The 26,369-nt window shown below is 44.9% G+C and overlaps 1 protein-coding gene across 2 annotated transcripts in view; it reads right to left on the bottom strand.

The window, feature by feature from the left end:
* Positions 1-26,369, bottom strand: part of LOC137309960 (desmoglein-2-like) — a 68,844-nt gene that overhangs the window by 6,130 nt on the left and 36,345 nt on the right. For both annotated transcript variants that reach the window (XM_067977956.1, XM_067977963.1), the window contains exons 8-15: positions 24,226-24,360; positions 23,167-23,352; positions 16,583-16,878; positions 16,061-16,206; positions 11,424-11,651; positions 9,327-9,566; positions 6,373-6,503; positions 750-1,070 (exon numbers count right to left, since the gene is read on the bottom strand). In XM_067977956.1, coding sequence (XP_067834057.1) covers positions 750-1,070; positions 6,373-6,503; positions 9,327-9,566; positions 11,424-11,651; positions 16,061-16,206; positions 16,583-16,878; positions 23,167-23,352; positions 24,226-24,360 — 1,683 coding nt within the window. The remainder of the gene's footprint in view (positions 1-749; positions 1,071-6,372; positions 6,504-9,326; positions 9,567-11,423; positions 11,652-16,060; positions 16,207-16,582; positions 16,879-23,166; positions 23,353-24,225; positions 24,361-26,369) is intronic.

The raw sequence follows: 26,369 nt of genomic DNA, 5'->3' as shown, positions 1-26,369 counted from the left end.
CAATCTTTGATTCCAATTTACCCAGGCCAGATCTGTTCTCATCCTACTGAAATTAACCCTCCTTCAAATTGAGTATTTTTACTTTACAGTGGTCCGTGTCAATTTTTAGCCTATCCAGTATCTCAACTATATCTTCCTTTACTGATACTCTGGCAGCATCTTCTTCCTTGATAAAGACAGATCCAAAGTACTCGTCCCCTGCTTTTTGAAATAGTGCCATGGGATCTTTAAATTCCACCTGAAGGGGCAGGTGGGGCCTCTGTTTAACATGTCGTCCAAAAAGATGACACCTCTGATAGTGCAGCACTCCCTCAGCATTGCACTGAAGTGTCAGCCTGGATTTTGTGTTCAAGTCTCTGGAGTGGGGTTTGAACCCACGACCTTCTGACTTAGAGGCAAAAGTGCAACTACAAGATTAATGGAGAAACACCCAAATGTATGACATGTATATCTAAAAGCAATAGTCACTCCTATATTAGTTGGCATGAAGGAAACTTAGATTATGAGGCTACCTGAACACCAAACAAGTTTTGAGAATAATTTAAATCAGTTTTATCCTAGGCTATAGGATGCTCCTCCCCAACTCATTCAACTCTACAATATTACTGTTCAATTTAACAATTCTGTTCAAACTTGCCTCAAATATTCAAAAACCTTTTTTTAAAAAAAATGACATATTGCTACATAACGTAATATGAAACTCACTGCGTTAAATGCGTATCAGTAACACATTGTCAGGTCAAAATTACCTCATTGATGCATGATTCCATGTAAACTCTAAGATTGCTTTGTGCCATTGTTCCAGTCGCGGCTGATCCAGAAAAGTGACCTTTCTTCATCGTGTCAATGTGGCCGTGCCCAACATCATAGCTGTCGGAAACTCGGTATTTGGATCCTGTAAAATCAGTTACCTTGCTGAGCCTTTTCACTAATATTTCGTAGTCAGAGGCTACTCCCTTAGCCATACTCGCTGAACCTCCTGAAATTACTCTCTTATAACCATTAATTTCACCAGACATTTGTGGGGCTGTAGCTGCACCAGTTGCATCAACTGGAACCAAAGGAACTTCCTACGTGAAAAAAAATAGCACTCATCAGTAATTAACAATTATAATGCAAAAATACATTCATTTCTAATACCATAATGGTGCTGAAGTTTTATCTAGAAGGCTACTCTGAAGCAATGGGGAGTTCAAAAGATGCAACAAGTCGCATTTATACAGCGCCCTCAACGTAGTAAAACGTCCCAAGACACTTCGCAGGAGCGAATATCAGACAAAATTTAGGAGATTAGGACAGGTGACCAAAAGCTTGGTCAAAGAGGTAGGTTAAAAGGAGCGTCTTAAAGGAGGGGAGAGAGGTTGAGAGGTGGAGGGGTTTAGGGTGGGAATTCCAGAGCTTGGGGCCTTAGCAGCTGAAGGCACGGCCGCCAATGGTGGAGCGAAGAAAATCAGGGAGCGCGACAGGCCAGAATTGGAGGAGCGCGGAGATCTCGGAGGGTTGTAGGGCTGGGGGAGGTTACAGAGATAGGGAGGGGGCGAGGCCATGGAGGGATTTGAAAACAAAGATGAGAATTTTAAAATTGAGGCATTCCCGGACTGGGAGCCAATGTAGGTCAGCGAGCACAGGGTTTATTTGGCAATAAAATAAATAGCTGCTTTGAGAAAAATCATCAGTATTCATTCCGATTGAGAATCTAACAGGCAAGATCACATTTTATGTGTTTGGTTTACAGAGCATTCGCGATACCAATAAATTTTAGATAAACTAATGGTTACGTCGAGTTACACCAAATCTACAGCACAGAAACAGGCCATTCGGCCCAACAGGTCTATGTCGGTGTTTATGCTCCACACGAGCCTCCTCCCTCCCTACTTCATCTCACCATATAAGCATATCCTTCTATTCATTTCTCCCTCATGTACTTATCTAGCTTCCCCTTAAATCCATCTATGCTATTTGTCTCAACTACTCCATGTGGTAGTGAGTTCCACATTCCAACCACTCTCTGGGTAAAGAAGTTTCTCCTGAATTCCCTATTGGATTTATTAGTGACCATTTTATATTTATGATCTCTAATTTTGGACTTCCTCACAAGTGGAAACATCTTCTCTATGTCTACCCTATCAAACCCTTTCATTATCTTAAAAACCTCTATCAGGTCACCCCTCAGTCTTCTCTTTTCTAGAGAAAAGAGCCCCAGCCTGTTTAGTCTTTTCTGCTAAGTATATCCTCTCAGTTCTGATGTCATCCTTGTGAATCTTTTTTGCACCTTCTCCAGTGCCTTTATATCCTTTTTTTAATACGGAGACCAGAACCGTTCACAGTACTCCAAGTGTGGTCTAACCAAGGTTCTGTACAAGTTTAACATAACTTCTCTGCTTTTCAATTCTCTCCCTCCAGAAATGAACCCCAGTGCTTGGTTTGCCTTTTTTTTTTATGGCCTTATTAACCTGCGTCGCTACATTTAATGATTTGTGTAACCCTGGAGCCCTTTGTTCCAGTACCCCATTTAGACTCTTATTGTCTAAGCAGTACGTGGCCCCCTTATTCTTCCTGCTAAAGTTCTCCCATTGCATTGCTTGTGGTCCGAAAGCAGGGCAAGCTGTTGTGGGGACCAGTGGAAGGCAGTGCCGAGGGTTTGGGTAAAGTTGGGTGCCAAATTGTGGTCAGGGGTGTGCGGACAGTGAGGCAGTGTGTTGAGGAGTCAGGTTGATTTACAAAAGAAAGAAAATTAAGTAAAAAGGCGCAGAGCATCTTTGGCGCAGCCTAACCGGTCTACCATTATTTTGTTGGTCCTCTTCTTCCTCCAATAAGAACAGGTATGAGGGATTCCCATGGGGAAAATCCTTGTGTCACTGCAACTACTGTTGGGAGCAAGAGGCTGCACCACAATTGTCACAAAGGGATCCGAGAACCAGAGTGACAACTGCAAAAAAGATAAAAATGATGGTTGAGAAATGGTGTGAAACCCGTACAAACGATCTTCCTACAGGGAAGATGAACTCCTGCATACAGCTCAGTCCCTAGGTGCTCGGAGTGCCCACTATCTATGGCTGGGCAAATGACCGAGTGTCCGGTGAGCGTGAATGTTGGGAAGTTGCATGGATGTCTAAATGACGTCATTGCAATTCCATTACAATAGTTCAGGCGGGAGGTTCCCTGTGTACGTCGATTTCCCCCTACCGAAAACGGAACGGTGCCGAAAATAGGCAAAAACGTGGGCAGCACAAAGGAATAACGGAATTTTCTACGGGCGAGCTCGGCACCGAGGGTGCAGCAGGTCAGATGCTCAGGAAATCTGGGCAGCGATCCATTTCATAACTCTCAAGCCTTCAATGAAAGAAAAGAAAGACTGGTTTCGCCTTTCACGACCTCAAGGATGTCCCAAAGCGCTTTACAGCCAATGAAGTACTTTTGAAGTGTAGTCACTGTTGTAATGTAGGAAACGCAGCAGCCAATTTGCGCACAGCAAGATCCCACAAACAGCAATGTGATAATGACCAGATAACCTGTTTTTTTATTGCTGGACGAGGGATAAATATTGGCCAGGGCACCAGGGAGAACTCCCCTGCTCTTCTTCAAAATAGTGCCATGGGATCTTTCACGTCCACACGAGAGGGCAGACGGGGCCTCGGTTTAACGTCTCATCCGAAAGACGGCACCTCCAACAGTGCAGCACTCCCCTCAATACTGCACTGGGAGCATCAGCCTAGATTTTGTGCTCAAGTCTCTGGAGTGGGACTTGAACCCACAAACTACTGACTTAGAGGAGAGAGTGCTACCCACTGAGCCACAGCTGACACCATGGGCATGATTTTTACATGCAGGTGGGAAGGGAGCGGGTGGAGGGGGGGGGGAAAGATAATCGGACGTGAAACCCAGAAGTAAAAATGGCGGGTCACAATCTGTGATCGTGACCTTAATGAGGGCAATAAATTTTACTTCTGTGTTTCGCGCCCGGCAGCCAGCCTGATTGACAGGCTTGCTGGTTGTCGGGGGGGAATTGGAGAGGAGGGAGAGAGAGAGAGAGAGATCATGGGCCATGAGGTGATCAGGTCGCCAGAAGATCGGAAGGTTTCGTGGAGGAGATCAGAGGATGTCGAGAGGAGTCGGAGGTCGGGAGTCGTCAGAGGTCTGGAGGGGGTCTCGGCCATCGGTGGTGGGGGTCCACCAGCCGAGGGGGGAATCCACCTTTGCGGGGGCGGGGGGGGGGGGGGGGGGGGGGGGGGGGGAGGTCCACCATCCTGTTGGCCAGGTGAGCTTCTTGGGCCTGGATGAAGCATTCCTGCTCCTCCGGGCCCACAAGATCACGGATCCGGCCCTTCCCGCCTTGCTTTCACCTGACGTGAATCAGAAGCGATGGGAAACCCGAGCAGGTAAGAACATTAATGGTTCAATACGCAAAAAATTAAGTACCTCAAACATCTCAATGAGGTACATTGCCCCTTTAAGTATCGGCCCGCCGGCTTTAAGCGGGGGCGGGACTTTCGGGTTTCTGTCGCACGCGCGCATCCAAACACACCTGGGTTAAACCCGGAAGTGGGCGCGTTAGAGCCGGGTTGCGGTCCCTACTGAAGATTTCAACAAGTTTTACTACCCACCCGCCGCCAGCCCACCCATTCTTGTGGGTTAAAAGTACCTCCCCCCCCCCCCCCCCCCCCCCCCAACTTGTGTCTGTCAGAACGCAGCCTCTACAAAGCAACCACGTCTTTTGGTCAGAAAATGCGGCCTGCTGCACCTCAAGTGCATTGGTCTAAATTGATGAGCTGGTCCTGGCAGGAACCTCCTTTCTCTGTCCTAGCTTTTGAAGTAAGGAGGTTTGATTGCATCAGAGTTTTCTTTCATATGGGAACATTTTCTGAGCTTAAAGCTCTGAAAAATTCACTCATGTTATCAACGACTTCCTGCTTTATTCCGTATCAGTCAGACCAATAGTCTTGTCAGAGGGTTGTAAGATTTCTCAATAACACTCGTCAACCACTCTAACCGAATACTCTTCATTCTCTCTATTTAACCAGAAAATAACCAGATGGGGTTTTTCTTTCAGAAATATTACTGTTCTATTTGTCTAGATGTCAACATTTTCCAAGTAAACATATCCTAAACTACTTTTCATTAGTCCCATTTGAATGCTTTCACCGGCAAAGAGTAAATGCCTTCATTATGGTGAATGTTGATTAGAACAGATGATAATTTGTCCCACTTTGTTAAAGGGGATGAAAGTTTGAAGGAGTACACATACGGACGTACGAATTAAGAGCGGGAGTAGGCCATTCGGCCCCTCAAGCCTGCTCTGCCATTGGATAAGATCATGGCTGATCTGATTGTGACCTCAACCCTACTTTCCCGTCTACCTGCTATAACCTTTGACTCCCTTGTTAATCAGGAATCTAGATTACATTCAGATCACTGTTCCACTTTATATTGGGATGGAATATATAGCTTAAAATTTTGGTTGATTTTTTTTAAGTAACTGGTAGAAGGATTAGACGGGAGCTGAGGAGAATTTTTTTCACCCAGAGGGTGGTGGGGGTCTGGAACTCACTGCCTGAAAGGGTGGTAGAGGCAGAAACCCTCATCGCATTTAAAAAGTACTTGGATGCGCCCTTGAAGTGCCGTAACATACAAGGCTACGGATCAAGAGCTGGAAAGTGGGATTCGGCTGGATAGCTCTTTCATGGCCGGCACAGGCACAATGGGCCGAATGGCCTCCTACTGTGCTGTAAATTTCCATGATTCTATGAAAAAATTGTCATAACTCATACCAAGGGATTCGACCAAAGCTCGTCTCCCTGCTGCTCCTGGTGGCGTTAGAAATGGTGAAGTCACGCACGTGCCTTCAATCAGATCCATTGACTGCAATCGGGGCTGTGCTTTCAGACTCGCCTGAAGCCGGTGCAGAGCCACCTGACTGTGATCAACCCTAAGTCACGGCCCACAGCCGCTCTCTGGCACACCTCCCCCCAAGCCAGTGACGTTACTGCAGCAGAGGCCCGAATCGGTGCCCAAGGGGCTAGAAATTCGTGTTTGGGCGGTAGCGCAGAACGGGTGGGATCGAATCGGGATGGACTTTTATACGGCCCGGCCGGTATTCAGATCCATCAGAAGGCAATGGGAACCGAGTACTCGGCTGGGCGTATAACAGACCGCTGGCTCCATACCTCCCGTATCGCCCAAGAGGGATTTCCACCCCTAGATTTTAAACAAAAATCACAAACAGTACAAAAAATGACTCGCCCTAAACACACCTTCCCCTTTCGTTTCTCTTTAAACATTTTATTTACCAGAGTTTTATAGAAGAAAGTAATTAGTTGGACTGACGACAATCCTGAACGATATAAACATAAAACATTGTTGTCGAATACAGACCGTGTCTGCCTCGCCTCCACCTTCAATGTTGTTCGTTTCCAGGTGTCCTTGAGGATGTATGGGAATCTGTTGGAAGCTTCCTGACCATATATGATCTCCACATTTACAGAACAGCAGCAGGAGAGGAGCAACTATGGATGAACAATTTGATTAGGTTAAAAATGCAATTCCAAAAAGTTGCTACAAAATTCTTGTTGTTTGGAGGGGGGTGGGAGGGGGAAATAAAAAGTAATGGCCCCAATTTTGATTGCTGTAATATCCCATAATTTTACGGTACGAGTAGAAATGTGGTGTGCGGGGGGCGGGGGGTGGAGATCAGTAATACTGGGTCTCTGCCCACAGTGTACATAGAATCATACAGCACATGAGGAGGCCATTTGGCCCATCATGCCTGTGCCGGCTCTTTGAAAAAGCTATCCAATTACAAAGACTTACAAAGATTACAAAGAATGTACAGCACAGAAACAGGCCATTCGGCCCAACAGGTCCATGCCGGTGTTTATGCACCACATGAGCCTCCTCCCATCCTTCATTCTCAAGGGCAATTAGGGATGGGCAATAAATGCCGGCCTCGCCAGCAACGCCCACATCCCATGAACGAATAAAAAAAACCCCATCAACATATCCTTCTATTCCTTTCTCCCTCATGTGCTTATCTAGCTTTCCCCTAAATTCATCTATGCTAGTCGCCTCAGCTGCTCCTTGTGGTAACGAGTTACATGTTCTAATCACTCTCTGGGTAAAGAAATTTCTCCCAAATTCCCTATTGGATTTATTAGTGACTATCTTATATTTATGGCCCCCTAGTTCTGGTCTCCCCCGCAAATGGAAACATCTTCTCTACGTCTACCCGATCAAACCCTTTCATAATCTTAGAAGACCCTCTATCAGGTCACCCCTCAGTCTTCTCTTTTTCAGAGAAAAGAGGCCAGCCCGTTCAATCTTTCCTGATGGGTATAACCTCTCAGTTCTGGTATCATCCTAGTAAATCTTTTTTTGCACCTTCTCCAGTGCCTCTATATCCTTTTTATAATATGGAGACCAGAACTGTTCACAGTACTCCAAGTGCGGTCTAACCAAGGTTCTAGACAAGTTTAACATAACTTCCCCGCTTTTCAATTCTATCCCTCCAGAAATGAGACCCAGTGCTTGGTTTCATTTTCTTTAATGGCCTTATTGACCTGCGTCACTACTTTCAGTGATTTGTGTATCTGTACCCCCAGATCCCTCTGCTCCTTTACCCCATTTAGACTTATTTTCCAAGGAGTATGGGGCCTCCTTATTCTTCCTACCAAAAAATGTAGTACCTCACACTTATCTATATTGAAATTAATTTCAATTACACGCCCATTCTGCAAGTTTATTAATGTCGTCCCGTATTTTGTCACAACCCTCCTCAGTATTTACTATACTCCCCCAATTTTTTGCCGTCCGCAAACTTTGAAATCGTACTTCCGCTTCCTGAGTCCAAATTGTTTGTGCAAATGGTGAACAACAGTGGTCCCAACACTGATCCCTGTGGAACACCACTTCCCACCTTTTCCCAGTCTGAATAACTCCCTCTAACCTGTACTCTGTTTTTCTGTTTTGTAGCCCAGCTTGCTATCCATTCTGCTACTTGCCTCCTGATTCCACATGCTCTGACATTAGTCATGAGTCTACAATGTGGTACCTTATCGAAGGCCTTTTTAAAATCCAAATATATTAAATCTACTACATTACTCTTGTTTACCCTTTCTGTTACTTCTTCAAAGAATTCAATAAGCTTGGTCAAGCATGACCTTCCCCTTTGAAATCCGTGCTGACTATTCTTTATTATATTTTTGGTTTCTAGATGTTTTTCCATTACATCTTTGAGTAAGGATTCCATTATATTTCCTACCGCTGACATTAAGCTAATTGGTCTATAGTTCCCTGGACTTGTTCTACCTCCCTTTTTAAATATAGGCATTGCATTAACTGTCCGCCAGTCCTCTGGCACTATTCCCTTTTCTAATGATTTTTTATATATATGTAACAGTGCCTCTGCTATCTCTTCCCTAACTTCTTTTAACATGTGCGGATGCAATCCATCCAGATCAGGGGCTTTGTCCTCTCCAATTTTGTGTCCCATTCCCCTGCTCTTTCCCCATTGCCCTGCAAATTTTTCCCCTTCAAATATTTATCCAATTCTCTTTTGAAAGTTGTTATTGAATCTGCTTTCAGGCAGTGCATTCCAGATCACAACAAGTCGCTGCATAAATAAATTTCTCCTCATCTCCCCGCCCCCCCCCGGCTTTCTTGCCAATTATCTTAAATCTGCATCCTTTGGTTATTGGCCCTCCTGCTAGAGGAAACAGTTTCTCCTCAATTACTCTATTAAAACCCCACATAATTTTGAACACCTCTATTAAGCAGTAATAGTTTCCTTTTAACGTAATTGTCAACTATAACAACATTAACACTGTTGGAATGTGGAACTTGCTACCATAAGCAGCAGTTGAGAACTGAGAGGTTATAACCATCAGGAAAGACTGAATAGACTGGGGCTCTTTTCTCTAGAAAAAAAGACTCAGGGGTGACCTGATAGAGGTCTTTAAAATTATGAAGGGGTTCGATAGGTTAGATGTAGAGAAGATGTTTCCAGTTGTGGGGGGGGGAGGTCCAAATCTAGGGGTCATAAATAGAAGATAGTCAGTAATAAATCCAATAGGGAATTCAGGAGAAATTTCTTTACCCAGAGAGTGGTTAGAATGTGGAATTCACTATCACAAGAAGTAGTTGAGGTGATTAGCAGAGAGGCATTTAAGGGGAAGCTAGATAAACACGAGGGAGAAAGGAATAGAAGGATATGCTGATAGGGTGAGATGAAGAGGGGTGGGAGGAGCATAAACACCGGCATAGAGCAGTTGGGCCGAATGGCCTGTTTCTGTGCTGTAAATTCTATGTAATGTGTAACACTGCTTCTTACTTACGTAGTAGCAATAAAGCCCCGAGAACCATGAGGCCGATCGCGGAGCCACCGATGCCAACTGCGTCTGATCCAGAACGTGCCGCTTTTTCCGAGGAACAGGTCAGCTCATTGGCGGCACATTCTATCACGTTTACCTTGACGTTTTGTACTTTACCGGACCCTTGATTATCTTCAACTTTTATCGGGACGGTGAAGGTGTCGGGCCACAAGGCTCTTAATGGCTGAAGTTCCATACTGGTATCTTTTTGCAAAGAGAAAGGAAACGGCACCAAAAAGTATTAGTTGTAACGAACAAACATCACATTGTTAACAAAGAATCTGCTTACAAAAAGGCTAACCCCCTGAGAAAAGGCGGCTGAGGGGTGACCTGATGGAGGTCTTTTTAAATTATGAAGGGGTTTGATAGAGTTGATGTTAGGAAGATGTTTCCACCTGTGGGGGAAAAGTCTAAAACTAGGGGTCATAAATATAAGATAGTCACTAATAAATCCAATAGGGAATTCTGGAGAAACTTCCTTACCCGGAAAGTGGTTAAGAACATAAGAAATAGGAGCAGGAGTAGGCCATCTGGCCCCTCGAGCCTGCTCCGCCATTCAATAAGATCATGGCTGATCCTCTACCTCAACTCCACTTTCCCACCCAATCCCCGTATCCGTTGATTCCCCTAGAGTCCAAAAATATTTCGATTTCAGTCTTGAATATACTCAACGACTCAGCATCCACAGCCCTCTGGGGTAGAGAATTCCAAAGATTCACAACCCTCTGAGTGAAGAAATTCCTCCTCATCTCAGTCCTAAACGGCCGACCCCTTATCTCGAGACTATGACCCGTAGTTCTAGACTCTCCAGCCAGGGGAAACAGCCTCTCAGCCTCTGCCCTGTCAAGCCCCCTCAGAATCTTGTATGTTTCAATGAGATCACCTCTCATTCTTCTAAACTCCAGAGAGTAAAGGCCCATTCTACTCAATCTCTCCTCAAAGGACAACCCCCTCATCCCAGGAATCAATCTAATGAACCTTTGTTGCACCCCCTCAAAGGCAAATATATCCTTCCTTAGGTAAGGAGACCAAAACTGTACACAGTACTTCAGGTGTGGTCTCACCAGAGCCCTATATAATAGCAGCAAGACCTCCTTACCCTTATACTCCAAACCCTTTGCAATAAAGGCTAACATACCATTTGCCTTCCTAATTGCTTGCAGTACCTGCATATTAACTTTCTGTGATTCATGTACAAGGACACCCAAATACAATTCACCCTCTGACCACCAATATTTCTTAGTCTCTCACCTTTAAAAATATTCTGCTTTTCTATTCTTCTTACCAAAGTGGATAATTTCACATTTCCCCAGATTATACTCCATCTGCCACCTTCTCACCCACTCACTTAATCTGTCGATATCCCTTTGCAGCCTCTTTGTGTCCTCCTCACAGCTTACTTTCCCACCTAGCTTTGTATTGTCAGCAAACCTGGATACATTACACTCAGTCCCCTCATCTAAGACATTAATATAGATTGTAAACAGCTGAGGCCCAAGCCCCGATCCTTGTGGCTCCCCACTAGTTACAACCTGCCAATCTGAAAATGACCTGTTCATCCCTACTTTCTGTTTTCTGTCCATTAACCAATCCTCACTCCATGCTAATATATTACCCTCAATCCCGTGAGCCCTAATCTTGTGTAACAACCTCTTGTGTGGCACTTTATCGAATGCCTTTTGAAAATCCAAATATACTACATCCACTGGTTCCCCCTTATCTACCCTGCTAGTTACACCCTCAAAAAACTCTAATAGATTTGTCAAACACGATTTCTCTTTCATAAAACCACAGAATGTGGAACTCACTACCACATGGAGTCGTTGAGGCAGATAGCATAGATGCATTTAAGGGGAAGCTAGATAAACACATGGGAGAGAAAGGAACGGAAGGTTACGCTGATATAGTGAGATGAAGTTGGGAGGGAGGAGGCTCATGAGGAGCATAAACTCCAGCACGGACCAGTCGGGCTGAATTGCCTGTTTCTGTGCTGTTTATTCTATGTAATTCTATATAAATCAGATTCACCCTCCAAAATGTTACCCCACTACCCTCTCTTACCATCTTTATGTAAAATCTTCCATCTCTCAGTTATGCCGGCAGGTTCATCAATAAGCTTATAATGATAAGGAGCACCATTTGGATAGGAATCTGCATCAAAGGCAGTGACAGTCAGAGACTTTGCTTTCTCACACATGCAAGGCTGCAGATTCTTAATGATGGGAATATTGTCATTGTCATCGTCTACATTTAGAACAATTGTACCAGTGGCTGTTTTGGGAACAGGACCTGCAAGGCAGAAAAGGAAAACACAATTATTTTCCAGTAAAACAAAAGCGAAATACTGCAGATGCTGGAAATCTGAAATAAAACAGAAAATGCTCAGCAGGTCAGGCAGCATCTATGGAGAGAGAACTAGGGTTAACGTTTCAGGTCGATGACCTTTCATCAGAACTGGGAAGATGCTGTCGATGAACAGCTTTTAAGCAAATACAGAGCTGGGGGAAAAGGTGGCGGGGGGAGGGGGTGGGGGCAGGAGTGATTAAATGACAAAAGGGATTATGGTGCGAGACAAAAGCAGCTGATAATGGGACGAACAGGCTGACCAAATATATCCACAGCAAGAAAACCGAAATACTGATCTCTCCACAAAAAAAACATCTGGAGAACTCAAAACATCTGGAGCAGAGACCATTCACCCCATCAAGCGTTGAATAAGATTCCTTGCCTGCTATTTCAGCAGAGGCACTAACTCATTTAAAATAAATGAATGTTAAAATAGCATGTCTTACAAATGCGTTACACATTTGTGCACTAATCATGACCTAATTTCTAAGCTACTAAATTCCCTTCTCTGCCTTATCTCAAACAAAAATTAAGCAGTGTTACTAACGTTTCTACAACCTACAAACCCCCTTCTCGAATAGGAGATAATTTAAATATTATAATGGCAAAACAGACATGAGCGTAAGTAAAGCAAAATTCACACTTTTAAAAGTCACCAACAAATTCAAGCTGCTTATTGGATAACTTCTTGCACCCAACTGCTGATTCGTTGTGGCCTGATTAAAGGGTTTGAGAGGGAAGTTGGAGAGGGACTATTTCCTCTGGTGGGGAGTCCAGAACAAAAGGGGCATAACCTTAAAATTAGAGCTGGGCCTTTCAGGGGTGATGTCAGGAAGCACTTCTTCACACAAAGGGGAGTGGAAATCTGGAACTCTCTCCCCCTAAAAAGCTGTTGAGGCTGGGGGGTCAATTGAAAATGTCAAGGCTGAGATTGATAGATTTTTGTTTGGCAAAGGGTATTAAGGCCTACGGAACCAAGGCGGGTAATTGGAGTTAAGATACAGATCAGCCATGATCTAATTGAATAGCGGAACAGGCTCGAGGGGCTGAATGGCCTCCTCCTGCTCCTACTTTCCTATGGCTTGGAGTTTCCTTCTTGCGTGCGACCCGGAACTTGCACTCGAAACTGCGCACATTTTGCCGATGTCAAGTTACATCCCAAGTATCCTCCCAATCTCACTAGCAAATACCCGAATTTAAAATGGGCGTTAAGTGGGCATTAAAATCAGCCTAAATGATCGGGGCCCAAGGAAAGGCCAAACGCACATCAGTATATTTCTTTGCTGAGTTCTTAAATTGTAAAGTTTCAACTCATTTAAACATCATTCATGCACATCAGGCACGGCACGTTTAAGAAGTTGCAATCGGCAATGTGACCTATACTTTACCATAAAAATGCATTAAAAGAAACAGATAATACAGGGCAGGCCTCGGTGTGGATCATTTTTTTTTTGCAATTGTAAGTCCAGAAAAATGACTTGAAATGGTAAATGGCAGCTCCTCGGCAAATCCAACACAGACCACTAGCAAGGCAGTCGGCAACGGCAAAGCAAAACCCAAAATGGTACAGTTTAGCAGTAACTGTGGAATCTATCAGTTAGTGGGAGGGAGGTTAACAGTGCACAGACCTCAGGTACTGGATCATCAGATGCTTAGGTATTCAAAATCATGAAGGGTTTTGATAGAGTAAATAAGGAGGAACTGTTTCCAGTGGCAGAAGGGTCAGTAACCAGAGGGGACAGATTTAAGGTGATTGGCAAAAGAGCCAGAGGGGAGATGAAGAATCATTTTTTTACGCAGAGAGTTGTTATGATCTGGAATGCACTGCCTGCAAGGGTGGTCATGATGTGGAGATGCCAGTGATGGACTGGGGTGGACAAATGTAAGGAGTCTTACAACACCAGGTTATAGTCCAACAGCTTTATTTGCTGTTGGACTATATCCTGGTGTTGTAAGACTCCTTACATTTGCAAAGGTGGTGGAAGCAGATTCAATAGTAACTCTCAAAAGGGAATTGGATAAACACATGAAGGGAAAAACATTTACAAAGCTTTGGGGAAAGAGCACAGGGGGAGGTTTAATTGGATAGCTTCTTCAAAGAGCCTGCACAGGTACAATGGGCTGAATGGCCTCCTCCTGTGCAGCACCTACTATAATAATCTGGGTGTTAAATTGGGCCATGTGGAGGCCGTTGTTTCGGCGCTACACGGCCTCTCCAACATCCAAGATGGCGTCATGGCTGCGCACGCAAGTTTCCAGTGTGATGTCGACCGGATGCCATCTTGGTATAGGAGTTAGTGCAGGCGCAGATAACGAACGCCGGAAGCATGTAAAGTAGGGAGAAAATGGATACAATCAGTGTACGTCTGGAGGGCCTCTTGCCCCCGCTTCCCCCCTCCCCCCACTGCGGATATAAGATGTCCTTCCTTCTGTCCATCTCTTGCACCATGGCCTCTAGTGCATCAGCAGAGAACCTTGGTGCACGCTCTCTCGCAGGCCTGGTAGAAACTCGGATCGGCAGATTGGTGAGATCTGGCATGCAGATTGGAGGATGTGAGATTTAGTGGTGTGTAACCTTTATTCAATGTTTTAACATAACTCATCAGTTTGTAAACACAGGGACGGGAGCTGCATCTGTGTTTTGCATGTGCGATGTCTGATCTCCGTTCAGACTCCATGCAGACAGCAGACTGTTATTTTCAGCAAACAACAAGTACCGGCTACCTTTAAGAGATTTTTAAGAGACAGCCCGCCTTTAAGAGATTGGGGCTCCCCCTGCTGGTGGAAAGTGTGAATTGTATTGAATTCTCCTGTGACCGCTGATTCGGAACGTTGCTTCAAGGTAAGTCCTCAGGCCTGACGAAAGTCTCTTCCTGCCTGCGTAGGGGCCATTGGGCGCGGGGCAATAGCGGGTCACGCTACCCCCGCCCAATAATAGGCCCTATCCAATTTTTTTTTCTCTCTCCCTATCATCCTTCATTAATCCTCTTTTTCCTCCTCCAGAAAGCTATTGGGGCGCCCCCTTTGGGAAACCCAGTGCGCCACTATTGGAGCTGTAGGAAGAAAAGGCAGCAGATCATTTGGCTCGAAACCTTCTGAAAGCAGCAACCCCAAAAAAAAAAACCCCAAAAGGAAACAGTGCTCTGTGGTTGGGGAAGAGGGCCGCGTTTGAAAGAAACCACAAAAAGAATTTGTGGTTTGGAAAAAAAAAACATTCTTTACACAGAGTGGGTAGCCAGAACGTGGAATCTTCTGCTATTAATTCTTTGAAAATAGAGTTAAGTAGGAACATAGGGACAGGAGAAGGCCTGGAATGGCCTAGCTCTAATTTTAAGGTTATGCCCCCCCTTGTACTGGACACTCCCCCACCCCCCACCAGAGGAAATAGTTTCTCTCTATCTACACTATCAACTCCTTAATCACCTTAAACACCTCATGAGATCACCCCTTAACCTTCTATACTGGAGGGAATGCAAGCCTAGTCTATGCAACCTGGCCTCATAATTTAACCCTTTTAGCCCCGGTATCATTCTGGTGCACCCGCTCCAAGGCCAGTATATCCTTCCCGAGGTACGGTGCCCAGAACTGAACACAGTACATTAAATGGGGTCTAACCAAAGCTTTATGTAACTGTAACATAACTGCCATCCCTTTGTGTTCCAGCCCCCTTTGATATAAAGGCTAACATTGCATTAGCCTTTTTAATTATTTTTTCTACGTGTCCGCTAGCTTTTAGTGATTTCTGTACATGGTCCCCTAAATCTCTCTGCTCCTCCGCAGTTCCTCGCTTCTCACCATTTAGAAAATACTCTGATCTATCTTTCTTGCGTCCAAAGCCCAAAATGGGGAGTAATCGGGAAAGTGGGATCAGACTAGGTGGCTCGTATAGGGAAAAAACATGATGGGCCGAATGGCCTGTTTCTCTGTTGTGACATACTATGGAAATCTGGAAAAAGGACAAATGGCCTGAAAGTTGTTCCCGAATCTTATTAAGCAATTTAAACGTGAATATACACACTTCACCTAGCAACCCTGAGTGATCATTATATGTGAGTGTGATGAGCACTGGGCCTAATGCACGCTGGAAATCAGGTGCATATCAAAATGATATCTCCCAGACTTCTTGTCCCTGGTTTATTGAATGCCAGATGTGCTGCAATGCACAATGGGCTGAGAGCTAGTGTTACGGATTTGCCCCCCCTCCCCAATCGTTCACTCCGTTATGCCTCATATGCGCCTATTAATGAGGTGCATTAGAGACAAAAATCATCCTCTACATCTTATCAGTGATTTCACAATCTCTCCGTAAAGTTCGAGACTTTATTCAAACTAATACTTCACTATCTACTCACCGTCATTATCTATGGCCAATACTGTTGCTGTATATTTTCCATCGACCACATGCTCAGACTCTCGATCAGGCACATTGGCAAGGGTGATCTCTCCAGTTTCAGAGTTAACATTGAAGTAGTTTTCTGGATCTGAATTCTTTGCGTATCTGTTCGAAAAAATAAAAGGCGGCATTAGCTTTTGTAAACACACACACAACGCACACGCGCACACCATGCACTTTATACTCCACATGCATACCACCCCCACGCACGCACCCCACGCACACCTCACACGCGCACACCGCACACACGCACACCGCACACGCGCACACACGCACATGCGCACACACGCACACACGCACACCTCATACTCCACACGCTCACCCCTCCCCCATACCCACACCGCATACTCCACACGTACACACCCCCATATACACACCGCACTTCATACTCGACATGCACACATACCACGCACACACAGCACACTTCATACTCCACATGCACACCATGCTCATACTCCACACACGCCTCATACTCCTTTACCTGGTTCTTTCACTTTCTTTTCCTGTATCGATACTGATTGCTGGATATTTTCCAAGTGTTTGACCAATTGTGACTTTTCTCTTATCTTCAGTAACAGAGACTCGCTTTACTTTTGGCTTAAATGAGAAACCTTCTTTCTTATCTTTCACATTGACTTTTATTCTAATTGGTTTCCCACCACCTCCTCCTCCTCCTCCTCCTCCTCCTCCTCCAGTACGAACAGAGGAGTGATATGCTGCTTTATTGGACACTCTAACGAGCAGATCCATAGCTGATGATTCCTCAAAATCCAGTTCCTGCAGAGAGGAGGGAAACAGATGTGTCAAATGTTGACAAAGGCACAGGAGTCACACTAATCCCCCCCCCACACAAAAACTTTTTACATCGAGACAACAGCGCAGAAAAAGGCCATTCGATCCAACTGGTCTATGCCGGCCTTTATGCTCCACACGAACCTCCTTCCTCCCTAACTCATCTCACCCTATAAGCATATCCTTCTATTCCTTTCTCCTTCATATGCTTATCTAATTTTCCCTTAAACGCATTTACGCTATTCGCCTCAGCTACTCCTTGTGGTAGCGAGTTCCACATTCTAACCACTCTCTGGGTAAAGAAGTTTCTCCTGAAATCCTTATTGGATTTATTAGTGACTATCTTATATTTATGGCCCCTAGTTCTGGTCTCCCCGCAAGTGGAAACAATTTCTCTACATCTACCCTATCAAACCCCTTCATTATCTTAAAGACCTTGATCAGATCACCCCTCAGACTTTTCACTTCTGGAGAAGAGCCCCATCTTGTTTAGCCTTTCCTGATAAGTATATCTTCTTAGTTCTGGTATCATCCTTGTGAATCTTTTCTGCACCTTCTCCAGTGCCTCTATATCCTCTTTATAATACGGAGACCAGAACTGTGCACAGTACTCCAAGTGCGGTCTAACAAAGGTTCTATACAAGTTTAACATAAATTCTCTGCTTTTCAATTCTATCCCTCTAGAAAAGAACCCCAGTGCTTGGTTTGCTCTTTTTATGGGCTTATTAACATGTGTCACTACTTTTAGTGATTTGTGTATCTGTACCCCCAGATCCCTCTGCCCCATTTAGACTCTTATTAACCAAGCAATATGGGGCCTCCTTATTCTTCCTACCAAAATGCACCACCTCACACTTACCTATATTGAAATTCAATAAGGTTGGTCAGGCATGACCTTCCCTTCTGAAATCCGTGCTGACTATTCTTTATTATATTTTCGGTTTCTAGATGTTTTGCTATTACATCCTTGAGTAACGATTCCATTATCTTTCCCTCCACCGATGTTAGGCTAACTGGTCTCTAGTTCCCTGGACTTGTTCTATCTCCATTTTTACATATAGGAATCACATTAACTGTCCGCCAGTCTTCTGGCACTATTCCCTTTTCTAATGCATAGATAGATAGTTGATAGATAGATAGTTGATAGATAGATAGTTGATAGATAGATAGTTGATACATAGATGATAGATAGATAGATAGATAGATGGATGGATGATTCTGCTATCTCTTCCCTAACTTCTTTTAATATGTGCGGAAGCAATCCATCCAGATCAGGGGTTTTATCCTCTCTTACGTTCCATCAGTTTATCAATTATCTCCCCCCCCCCACCCCACCTTTCTATCTTAAATGTCTTTTGATCTCTTCTTCTAACATCATGACCATTTTGTTAGTCCCTCTGGTAAATATTGAGGCAAATATTTCTGCCATTTCACTGCCTTTACCCGTGAGTTTATCATGTGCATCCCTTAGTGGTCCTATCCCCATCCTGATTTTATGGGTCTGTAGGTTACTTTATTATTTATTTTTATATTCCTTGATAATTTGATTTTGTACTTCCTCTTTGCTTTCCTAATTTTTTTTTACATCTTTCCTGACCTTTTCGTATCCCCTTTTGTCATCTGTGTTCTTAGTGTGTGCCTTTTTCTTTAGTTTCAATTTTACTCTTATCCCCTTATTATTCCTCGGTGTTTCATTATTGGCTAGTTTGTTCTTATTTTTTAGTGGAATATATTTCTCCTGACCTCTCTCGATCACCGTTTTAAATATTTCCCACTGCTGTTCTATTTCTTTGTCTGTCAACATTTTTTTCCCAGTTTACCTTCCCTAGTTCCATTCTCATCCCCTCAGAATTAGCTTTTTTCCAATCTATTACTTTGGTCTTTGTCTTACTTACACCTTTATCAATCATTATTTTAATCCTTATTATGTTATGATCGCTATTGCCTAGATGTTCCCCTACACTTATCTGTTCCGGTTCATTCCCCATTACTAGATCCAGCAGTGATTCCTCTTTTGCTGGGCTTTTTACATACTGGGTAAGAAAGGAGTCAAAATGCTAAGTCAGATAAAGGATATTTTAAGTTGTTTAAAGGGAAATATTTTTAAGTTGAAAAAAATCTGAAATACATTTAAGGATAGATTTAAAAAGGTAAAAATCCTGCTTCATAAATTGACTTCTTTTGGGAGGGGTAAGATAAAGTGGATGGTGGAATTCCCTACGATTTCGTCTGGTTGGATTTTCAGGAAGCTTTTAGCTAAGCTCCAAATTAAACTTTGTGTCTGGACTACAGAAATTGCTCACATACTGAAAGCAATTGTAAGGTGGCCAGCAAAATTTCCTGATGTTAAATTCAAGAATCAATGCAGCGGTGAAAATTTTGCAAATGCAAATGAATAAAGTATTGTACAGGGGTCAAAATGTACATTGTGAATATACACAATGAATGGAACTGAATTACAACTGGGCCTGCGGCAGGTGGTGAGCGAACCAACAGGAGGGAAAAACTTACTTGACCTCGTCCTCACCAATCTACCTGTCGCAAATGCATCTGTCCGTGACAGTATTGGTAGGAGTGACCACTGCACAGTCCTCGTGGAGACGAAGTCCCGTCTTCACACTGAGGACACCATCAAACGTGTTGTGTGGCACTACCACCGTGCTAAATGGCATAGATCCATAACAGATCTACCAGCTCAAAACTGGGCATCCATGATGCGCTGTGGGCCATCAGCAGCAGCAGAACTGTATTCCAGCACAATCTGTAACCTCATGGCCCGGTATATTCCTCACTCTACCATTACCAACAAGCAAGGGGATTAACCCTGGTTCAATGAGGAGTATAGAAGAGCATGCTAGGAGCAGCACCAGGCGTACCGAAAAATGAGGTGCCAACCTGGTGAAGCTACAACTCAGGACTACGTGCATGCTAAACAGCAGAAGCAACATGCTATAGACAGAGCTAAGCGATTCCATGACCAACGGATCAGATAAAAGCTCTGCAGTCCTGCCACATCCAGTCGTGAATGGTGGTGGACAATTAAACAACTAACGGGAGGAGGCAGCTCTGTAAACATCCCAATCCTCAATGATGGCGGAGTCCAGCACGTGAGTGCAAAAGACAAGGCTAAAGCATTTGCAACCATCTTCAGCCAGAAGTGCTGAGTGGATGATCCATCTCGGCCTCCTCCTGATATCCCCGCCATCACAGAAGCCAGTCTTCAGCCAATTCGATTCACTCCACATGATATCAAGAAACGGCTGAGTGCACTGGATACAGCAAAGGCTATGGGCCCCGACAACATCCCGGCTGTAGTGCTGAAGACTAGTGCTCCAGAACTAGCTGCGTCTCTAGCCAAGCTGTTCCAGTACAGCTACAACACTGGCATCTACCTGACAATGTGGAAAATTGCCCAGGTATGTCCTGTCCACAAAAAGCAGGACAAATCCAATCCGGCCAATTACCACCCCATCAGTCTACTCTCAATCATCAGCAAAGTGATGGAAGGTGTCGTCGACATTGCTATCAAGCAGCATTTACTCACCAATAACCTGCTCACCGATGCTCAGTTTGGGTTCCGCCAGGACCACTCGGCTCCAGACCTCATTACAGCCTTGGTCCAAACATGGACAAAGGAGCTGAATTCCAGAGGTGAGGTGAGAGTGACTGCCCTTGACATCAAGGCAGCATTTGACCGAGTGTGGCACCAAGGAGCCCTAGTAAAATTGAAGTCAATGGGAATCAGGGGGAAAACTCTCCAGTGGCTGGAGTCATACCTAGCACAAAGGAAGATGGTCGTGGTTGTTGGAGGCCAATCATCTTAGCCCCAGGACATTGCTGCAGGAGTTCCTCAGGGCAGTGTCCTAGGCCCAACCATCTTCAGCTGCTTCATCAATGACCTTCCCTCCATCATAAGGTCAGAAATGGGGATGTTCGCTGATGACTGCACAGTGTTCAGTTCCATTCACAACCCCTCAAATAATGAAGCAGTCTGAGCCCGCATGCAGCAAGACCTGGACAACATCCAGGCTTGGGCTGATAAGTGGCAAGTAACATTCACGCCAGACAAGTGCCAGGCAATGACCATCTCCAACAAGAGAGTGTCTAACCACCTCCCCTTGACATTCAACAGCATTACCATCGCCAAATCCAACCACCATCAACATCCTGGGGGTCACCATTGACCAGAAACTTAACTGGACCAGCCATATAAATACTGTGGCTACAAGAGCAGGTCAGAGGCTGGGTATTCTGCAGCGAGTGACTCACCTCCTGACTCCCCAAAGCCTTTTTACCATCTAAAAGGCACAAGTCAGGAGTGTGATGGAATACTCTCCACTTGCCTGGATGAGTGCAGCTCCAACAACACTCAAGAAGCTCAACACCATCCAGGACAAAGCAGGCCGCTTGATTGGCACCCCATCCACCACCCTAAACATTCACTCCCTTCACCACCGGCGCACAGTGGCTGCAGTGTGTACCATCCACAGGATGCACTGCAGCAACTCGCCAAGGCTTCTTCGACAGCACCTCCCAAACCCGCGACCTCTACCACCTAGAAAGACAAGGGCAGCAGGCACATGGCAACAACACCATCTGCACGTTCCCCTCCAAGTGACACACCATCCCAACTTGGAAATATATCGGTGTTCCTTCATCGTCGCTGGGTCAAAATCCTGGAACTCCCTTCCTAACAGCACTGTGGGAGAACCTTCACCACACGGACTGCAGAGGTTCAAGAAGGCGGCTCACCACCACCTTCTTAAGGGCAATTAGGGATGGGCAATAAATGCCGGCCTCGCCAGCGACGCCCACATCCCGTGAACGAATAAAAAAAATGTATAAATATGCACAATGAATGGAAATGAATTACAACAAGGAGAACCATAAAAGGAATGGGTAATAGTGAACTCCTTAGTCACAATAAGGTGAATAATTAAATAGGTATTTGAAGACAGAGATATTTAGGCAGAATAGTAGAACAGTCCACAAAGGTTATTTACAATGCAGTCTGTAATTCTGTGTTCAGTTCCTGTCATCACTGCACAAAAGATGTACAGCCATCGGAAAGGCTACAAGAGATGAGCTGCAAAAATATTCCCAAGCAGGAAGGGGATGAGTTATGAAGAAGCAGAAACTCTGCAGTTTAGATGAAAAGTTAAGAGGAGGGACTTCAGAATTTTCAAAATATAAAACGGCATAGCTAAGAAATCCAGAATATATTATTTCAAAAATAATATTTAGATTTATTTGCTCGACACGGTTTAAAATGCAGTTGGGTTACGATCGGAGAGTTGGAGGACTGGAGGGATGAGCTTCAGTTGAACATAACCGAAGAGCTTCTGCATCAAGTGATCATCTGGGCCCAGGTTTTACTGGAGTGGGGCATCTCGCGACGTGCCCCGTTAGTTCGACTTTTTCCCCCCTCACGCTTCAGCTCAAAAATGTTAACTTGCTGGAAGTGAGCTCTGATTAACGGGCATGGCGAGGGCAACAGGGCATCTGGGACCTTAGTGAACGATGGGACCAACAGTCTATCTCCTTAACCAATGAAGTTTAAGGATGGGAAAAGAAACAGAGGAATGATGGAGAAGGAAATAGGGTGAATTAGAGTCACATCAGGTACAGAAAGAGAGATAAAGTGAAGGAAAGAAAGATTGGATTCCGAGCGGGAAAGAAAAAAGACAGAAAGGAAAAATATGAAAAAAGTTTATAAAAAAATGTAAATTTTAAATACCTCTAAGAACAATTTACCACCTGTGGGATTGAGACTCAACAGTTTCAATTGTTCCCTTTCTGGGCCGGAGAGATTGAGTGGAATTGCAGGAACATAAATCTCCTCATTAAAGGGGTCCTTACGCTGTTAAGTACCAGCCCTAACTTTCTGCGGCGAGTTTAATTCGTATTTAGGGCGCAAAGGCAACAATATCATGAATCGCACGGAGGGGTTGCCGTTTTCGCGAGGCTAACGGCGGAGCGGCGCGAATCGTCCAGCGACTTGTGGCGATTCGCAACTCACGGGGGGGGGGATCTCTCCCTCGCCACAGGCCGCTGGCCGATTTACGCACTCATAACGGTGAGCGCCATTAAACTCGCCGTTATTATCCCAGCAAATCCCGGGCCACTGGGTTTTTAATCACGTGGTGAAAAAATCTGGCGAGGTTTGAATATCTTTGCAGTGAAAAAGGGCAAAGTTTCTTTAGTGTCCTTTACTATAGTGATCTCCTACTCTGACCACACACTAACACAGGCTTTACTTGATTTTCACTGTACCTTTTGAAGTACCAAAATTCCTTCGTTTGTCTGTTCATCGACTTCAAACCTGAAGTGTCCTCCTTCATTTCCTTCAATAATATCAAAGTGCCCCAGCCAGTTATCAGTGCGTTCCTGGTCTTTATCAAATACTTTTATACGTGTAACTTCGTCCGTCAATGAATTTTCTTCCACTGATACTTCATACTGAAGACAAGAGAACAAGCAGCAGGCATTTTATTCAAAGTGTGATTGCAGTCATCCAACGTAAATCCATTTCACTTACACAGAGTCTAAAACACAAAATCACTGACCTATTTCCTCGTAAATCTACAGAAATCAATGGGCAAGATTTAAATTCAGAACATAAAAAAAAAATTAAAGAGACGGGAAAAGTATTCTGACACATCACATTCGATTATTTGGTTAATATACGCAACGCTATGGCCCCGATATTTACGGGGAGGCGGGGAGGGTGCGGGGGAGGCCGGCCAGATTGACCCTGGGAAACTGGCTCAGCAACAGGAAGTTTTCAATCGGCCTCCCAAATTGCACCGTGTGACCTGTTTAAATGGGTCAATGGAGTGTCCCGTCTCCCCACGGCAGGACGCTCGATATCAGCCCCGTTCCCCCATATTTAACTCCCCTCCCCTCCCACCCTCTCCCGTCCGTCTTGGGGGAACTCTATTACTGCTGCCCGTCGCAGGAGACCGTGAGTGTAAACGAGTGCATGGTGAGCTTCTCTAAAGTAAAATGCATTAATAAAGTAGAAACGAGATGGCTTTGCATTAAGTTATAATACTGAAGGTCAAGCACACGTAGACAAGACACACACAAGTTTGAACATTTAAACTCAAACCACAGAATGATAGGGAATACCAGTGTCAGAGGGTAAATGGAGTTAAGGTACAGATCAGCCATGATTTAATTGAATGGCGGAACAGGCTCGAGGGGCTGAATGGCCTCCTCCTGTCCCTATGTCTCCCTTTTTGTAAAAATGTCCACAACACTAGCAGTATGAAAATGACTGTACAGAATTACACAAATGCAAAATGCTGTCATTCATCAGAAATAGCCGACCTCATCTTTTTCAAGTGTAGGAATGTTGTCGTTAACATCCAGGATCCTGATCTGAGCGTTTGCTGTTGAAAATAATCCACCCGCATCCCCGTTTAAATCACGGCCTTCCACGGTTAACGTATATAAATCCTTGGTCTAAATCAGGACAAAAAAAATATATATTAATTTTTTGAAATTTCAGACTCACTTTCCGGATATATGTCCAGCTAAACAAATAAAAGGTGGATTTTCCAGTTCGCTGTGCCCTGGCAAAATCAGAATCACTTTAGCCCAGCGAAGAGGGAAAAGGGGCAGCGACTTTATCACTTCAGGTCTCTGTCCCCTTTGTGTCCCGTCGGAATTTCCTGGGCCTTTCCCAGGTGATGCCAGTGAGCCTGTGTCTGTAGTAGTCGCAGGCCCAGAGTTCCCATTTTTGATGAGGCGGGAAGTAGGGTTGCCAACTCTCCAGGATTGCCCTGGAGTCTCCAGGAATTAAAGACAAATCTCCAGGACACTGCTACGAGCAAAACACCCGGGAGAAAAATCATAGCGGGTATTAAAATAAATTATGGGTTTTTAAAACATTTTCTTTGAACTCTTTTGCTTACTAGTTATAAAAATATCGGACAGGGGGGAAAAAAATGGTCAAGAATCATCCAATCGGGTAATGAAGAGTCTATTTGCTTCCTGATTGGCCGTGGGAAGGCGGTGCACCCTGAGGATGGACATGTCAGACGACCAATGGCAGGAGTGTGGGGGCGGGGCAGTTGGAGGCAGGAGGTCATGTGATGACACCTCCAGGAATACATCCAACCAGAGTTGGCGACCCTAGCGGGAGGGGGCATAGTCCCAGCCACCCATCTCATTTTTTCTGTTCATTTGTCAGTTGGATACTCCCTTCAGATGGGCGCCTCAAGAAACCTGGCACATGGGGACTGCCCTAGGAGCGGGCCAGGGGTTTATGGGGCAGGCTGAGGACTTATCAGGCAAGTGAGAGAAACCCACCCCCCTTTCGTCCCCAGCGATCGGAAGGCCACTGCAGAAGCAGCAGCCAGAAACCAGATGGCCAAACACGTGGACTTGCATCCCCAAATCCCCAATGAGCCTCCACTGTGCAAAGGTCAACGCTCGAAACACAAATCTGTCCGTGCCACTGCATAACTCTTTCTAACAAATCAGCAGTCATTTTACCCTTTTATAAGTATTTTTTAAACGAATGTTATCAATTGCAAATGTACCGTGGTCCCCTTGGAGATAAGGATAAATTCCCTGAACCCACTTTCCCAGTGGGAAACCGTGCTACAATCATCGAGTTACATTGGGCGCTAAATTGGGCCGTGTAACTCCCGTTGTTTCGGCGCTACACGGCCTCTCCGACATCCAAGATGGCGTCTTGGATGCGCATGCACGTTTCCTGCGTGACGTGCGCCAGACGCCATCTTGGTATAGGAGTTAGCGCAGGCGCAGATAACGAACGCTGGAATCATGTAAAGTAGGGAGAAAACGGCTTCAATCAGTGTGCAACGCTGATTTAAAGTGGTAGACACCATTTTGGGACTTAACGCTCAACTCAATGCACAGTCTTAACCCCAACCATCTGAACGTGTCTTAGAGTGCCTGGAGGACCCCCCACCAGCGCTATTTAAAGGGACCATGCAGGATTTACAGGTTAGTGGCTGGATTATTGCTTCTGGCTGCCAAGACATTTGTAACTGTTTTTGGAAGTCTCCGAGACTTCAATACTAGGACGCGGGGACATTTAGAGCCAGGACGTGCAGGAGTGAAGTTAGGAAATGCTTCTACACGCAAAGGATGGGAGACATTTGGAACGTTCTTCTGCAGACGGCAATTGATGCTAGCTCACTTGTGAATGTTAAATCTGAGATTGATAGATTTCTGTGAACCAAAGGTATTCAGGGATATGGGGCTAAGGCGGGTATATGGAGTGAGGTCACAGGTCCACCATGATCTCACTGAATGGCGGAACAGGCTCAACGGGCTAAATGCCACTGCCACTTGCTGCCTCTTGATATGCGTCACCTTCTCCTGCAAGAAAGCAGGACATGCGTCTGAGTGATGTGCCTGTCATGGTTGAATAGCTGCCACTGTGTGTGGCCTGTGAGTCGTGGGTGGGTGACTTGTAACAGTGGTAATGTGTAAGGGTG

Source organism: Heptranchias perlo, chromosome 3 (assembly GCF_035084215.1).
Source record: "Heptranchias perlo isolate sHepPer1 chromosome 3, sHepPer1.hap1, whole genome shotgun sequence".
Taxonomy (NCBI): domain Eukaryota; kingdom Metazoa; phylum Chordata; class Chondrichthyes; order Hexanchiformes; family Hexanchidae; genus Heptranchias; species Heptranchias perlo.
Note: the sequence above shows the minus strand (reverse complement) of the source record. Positions and strands in the feature narration are given on the sequence as shown.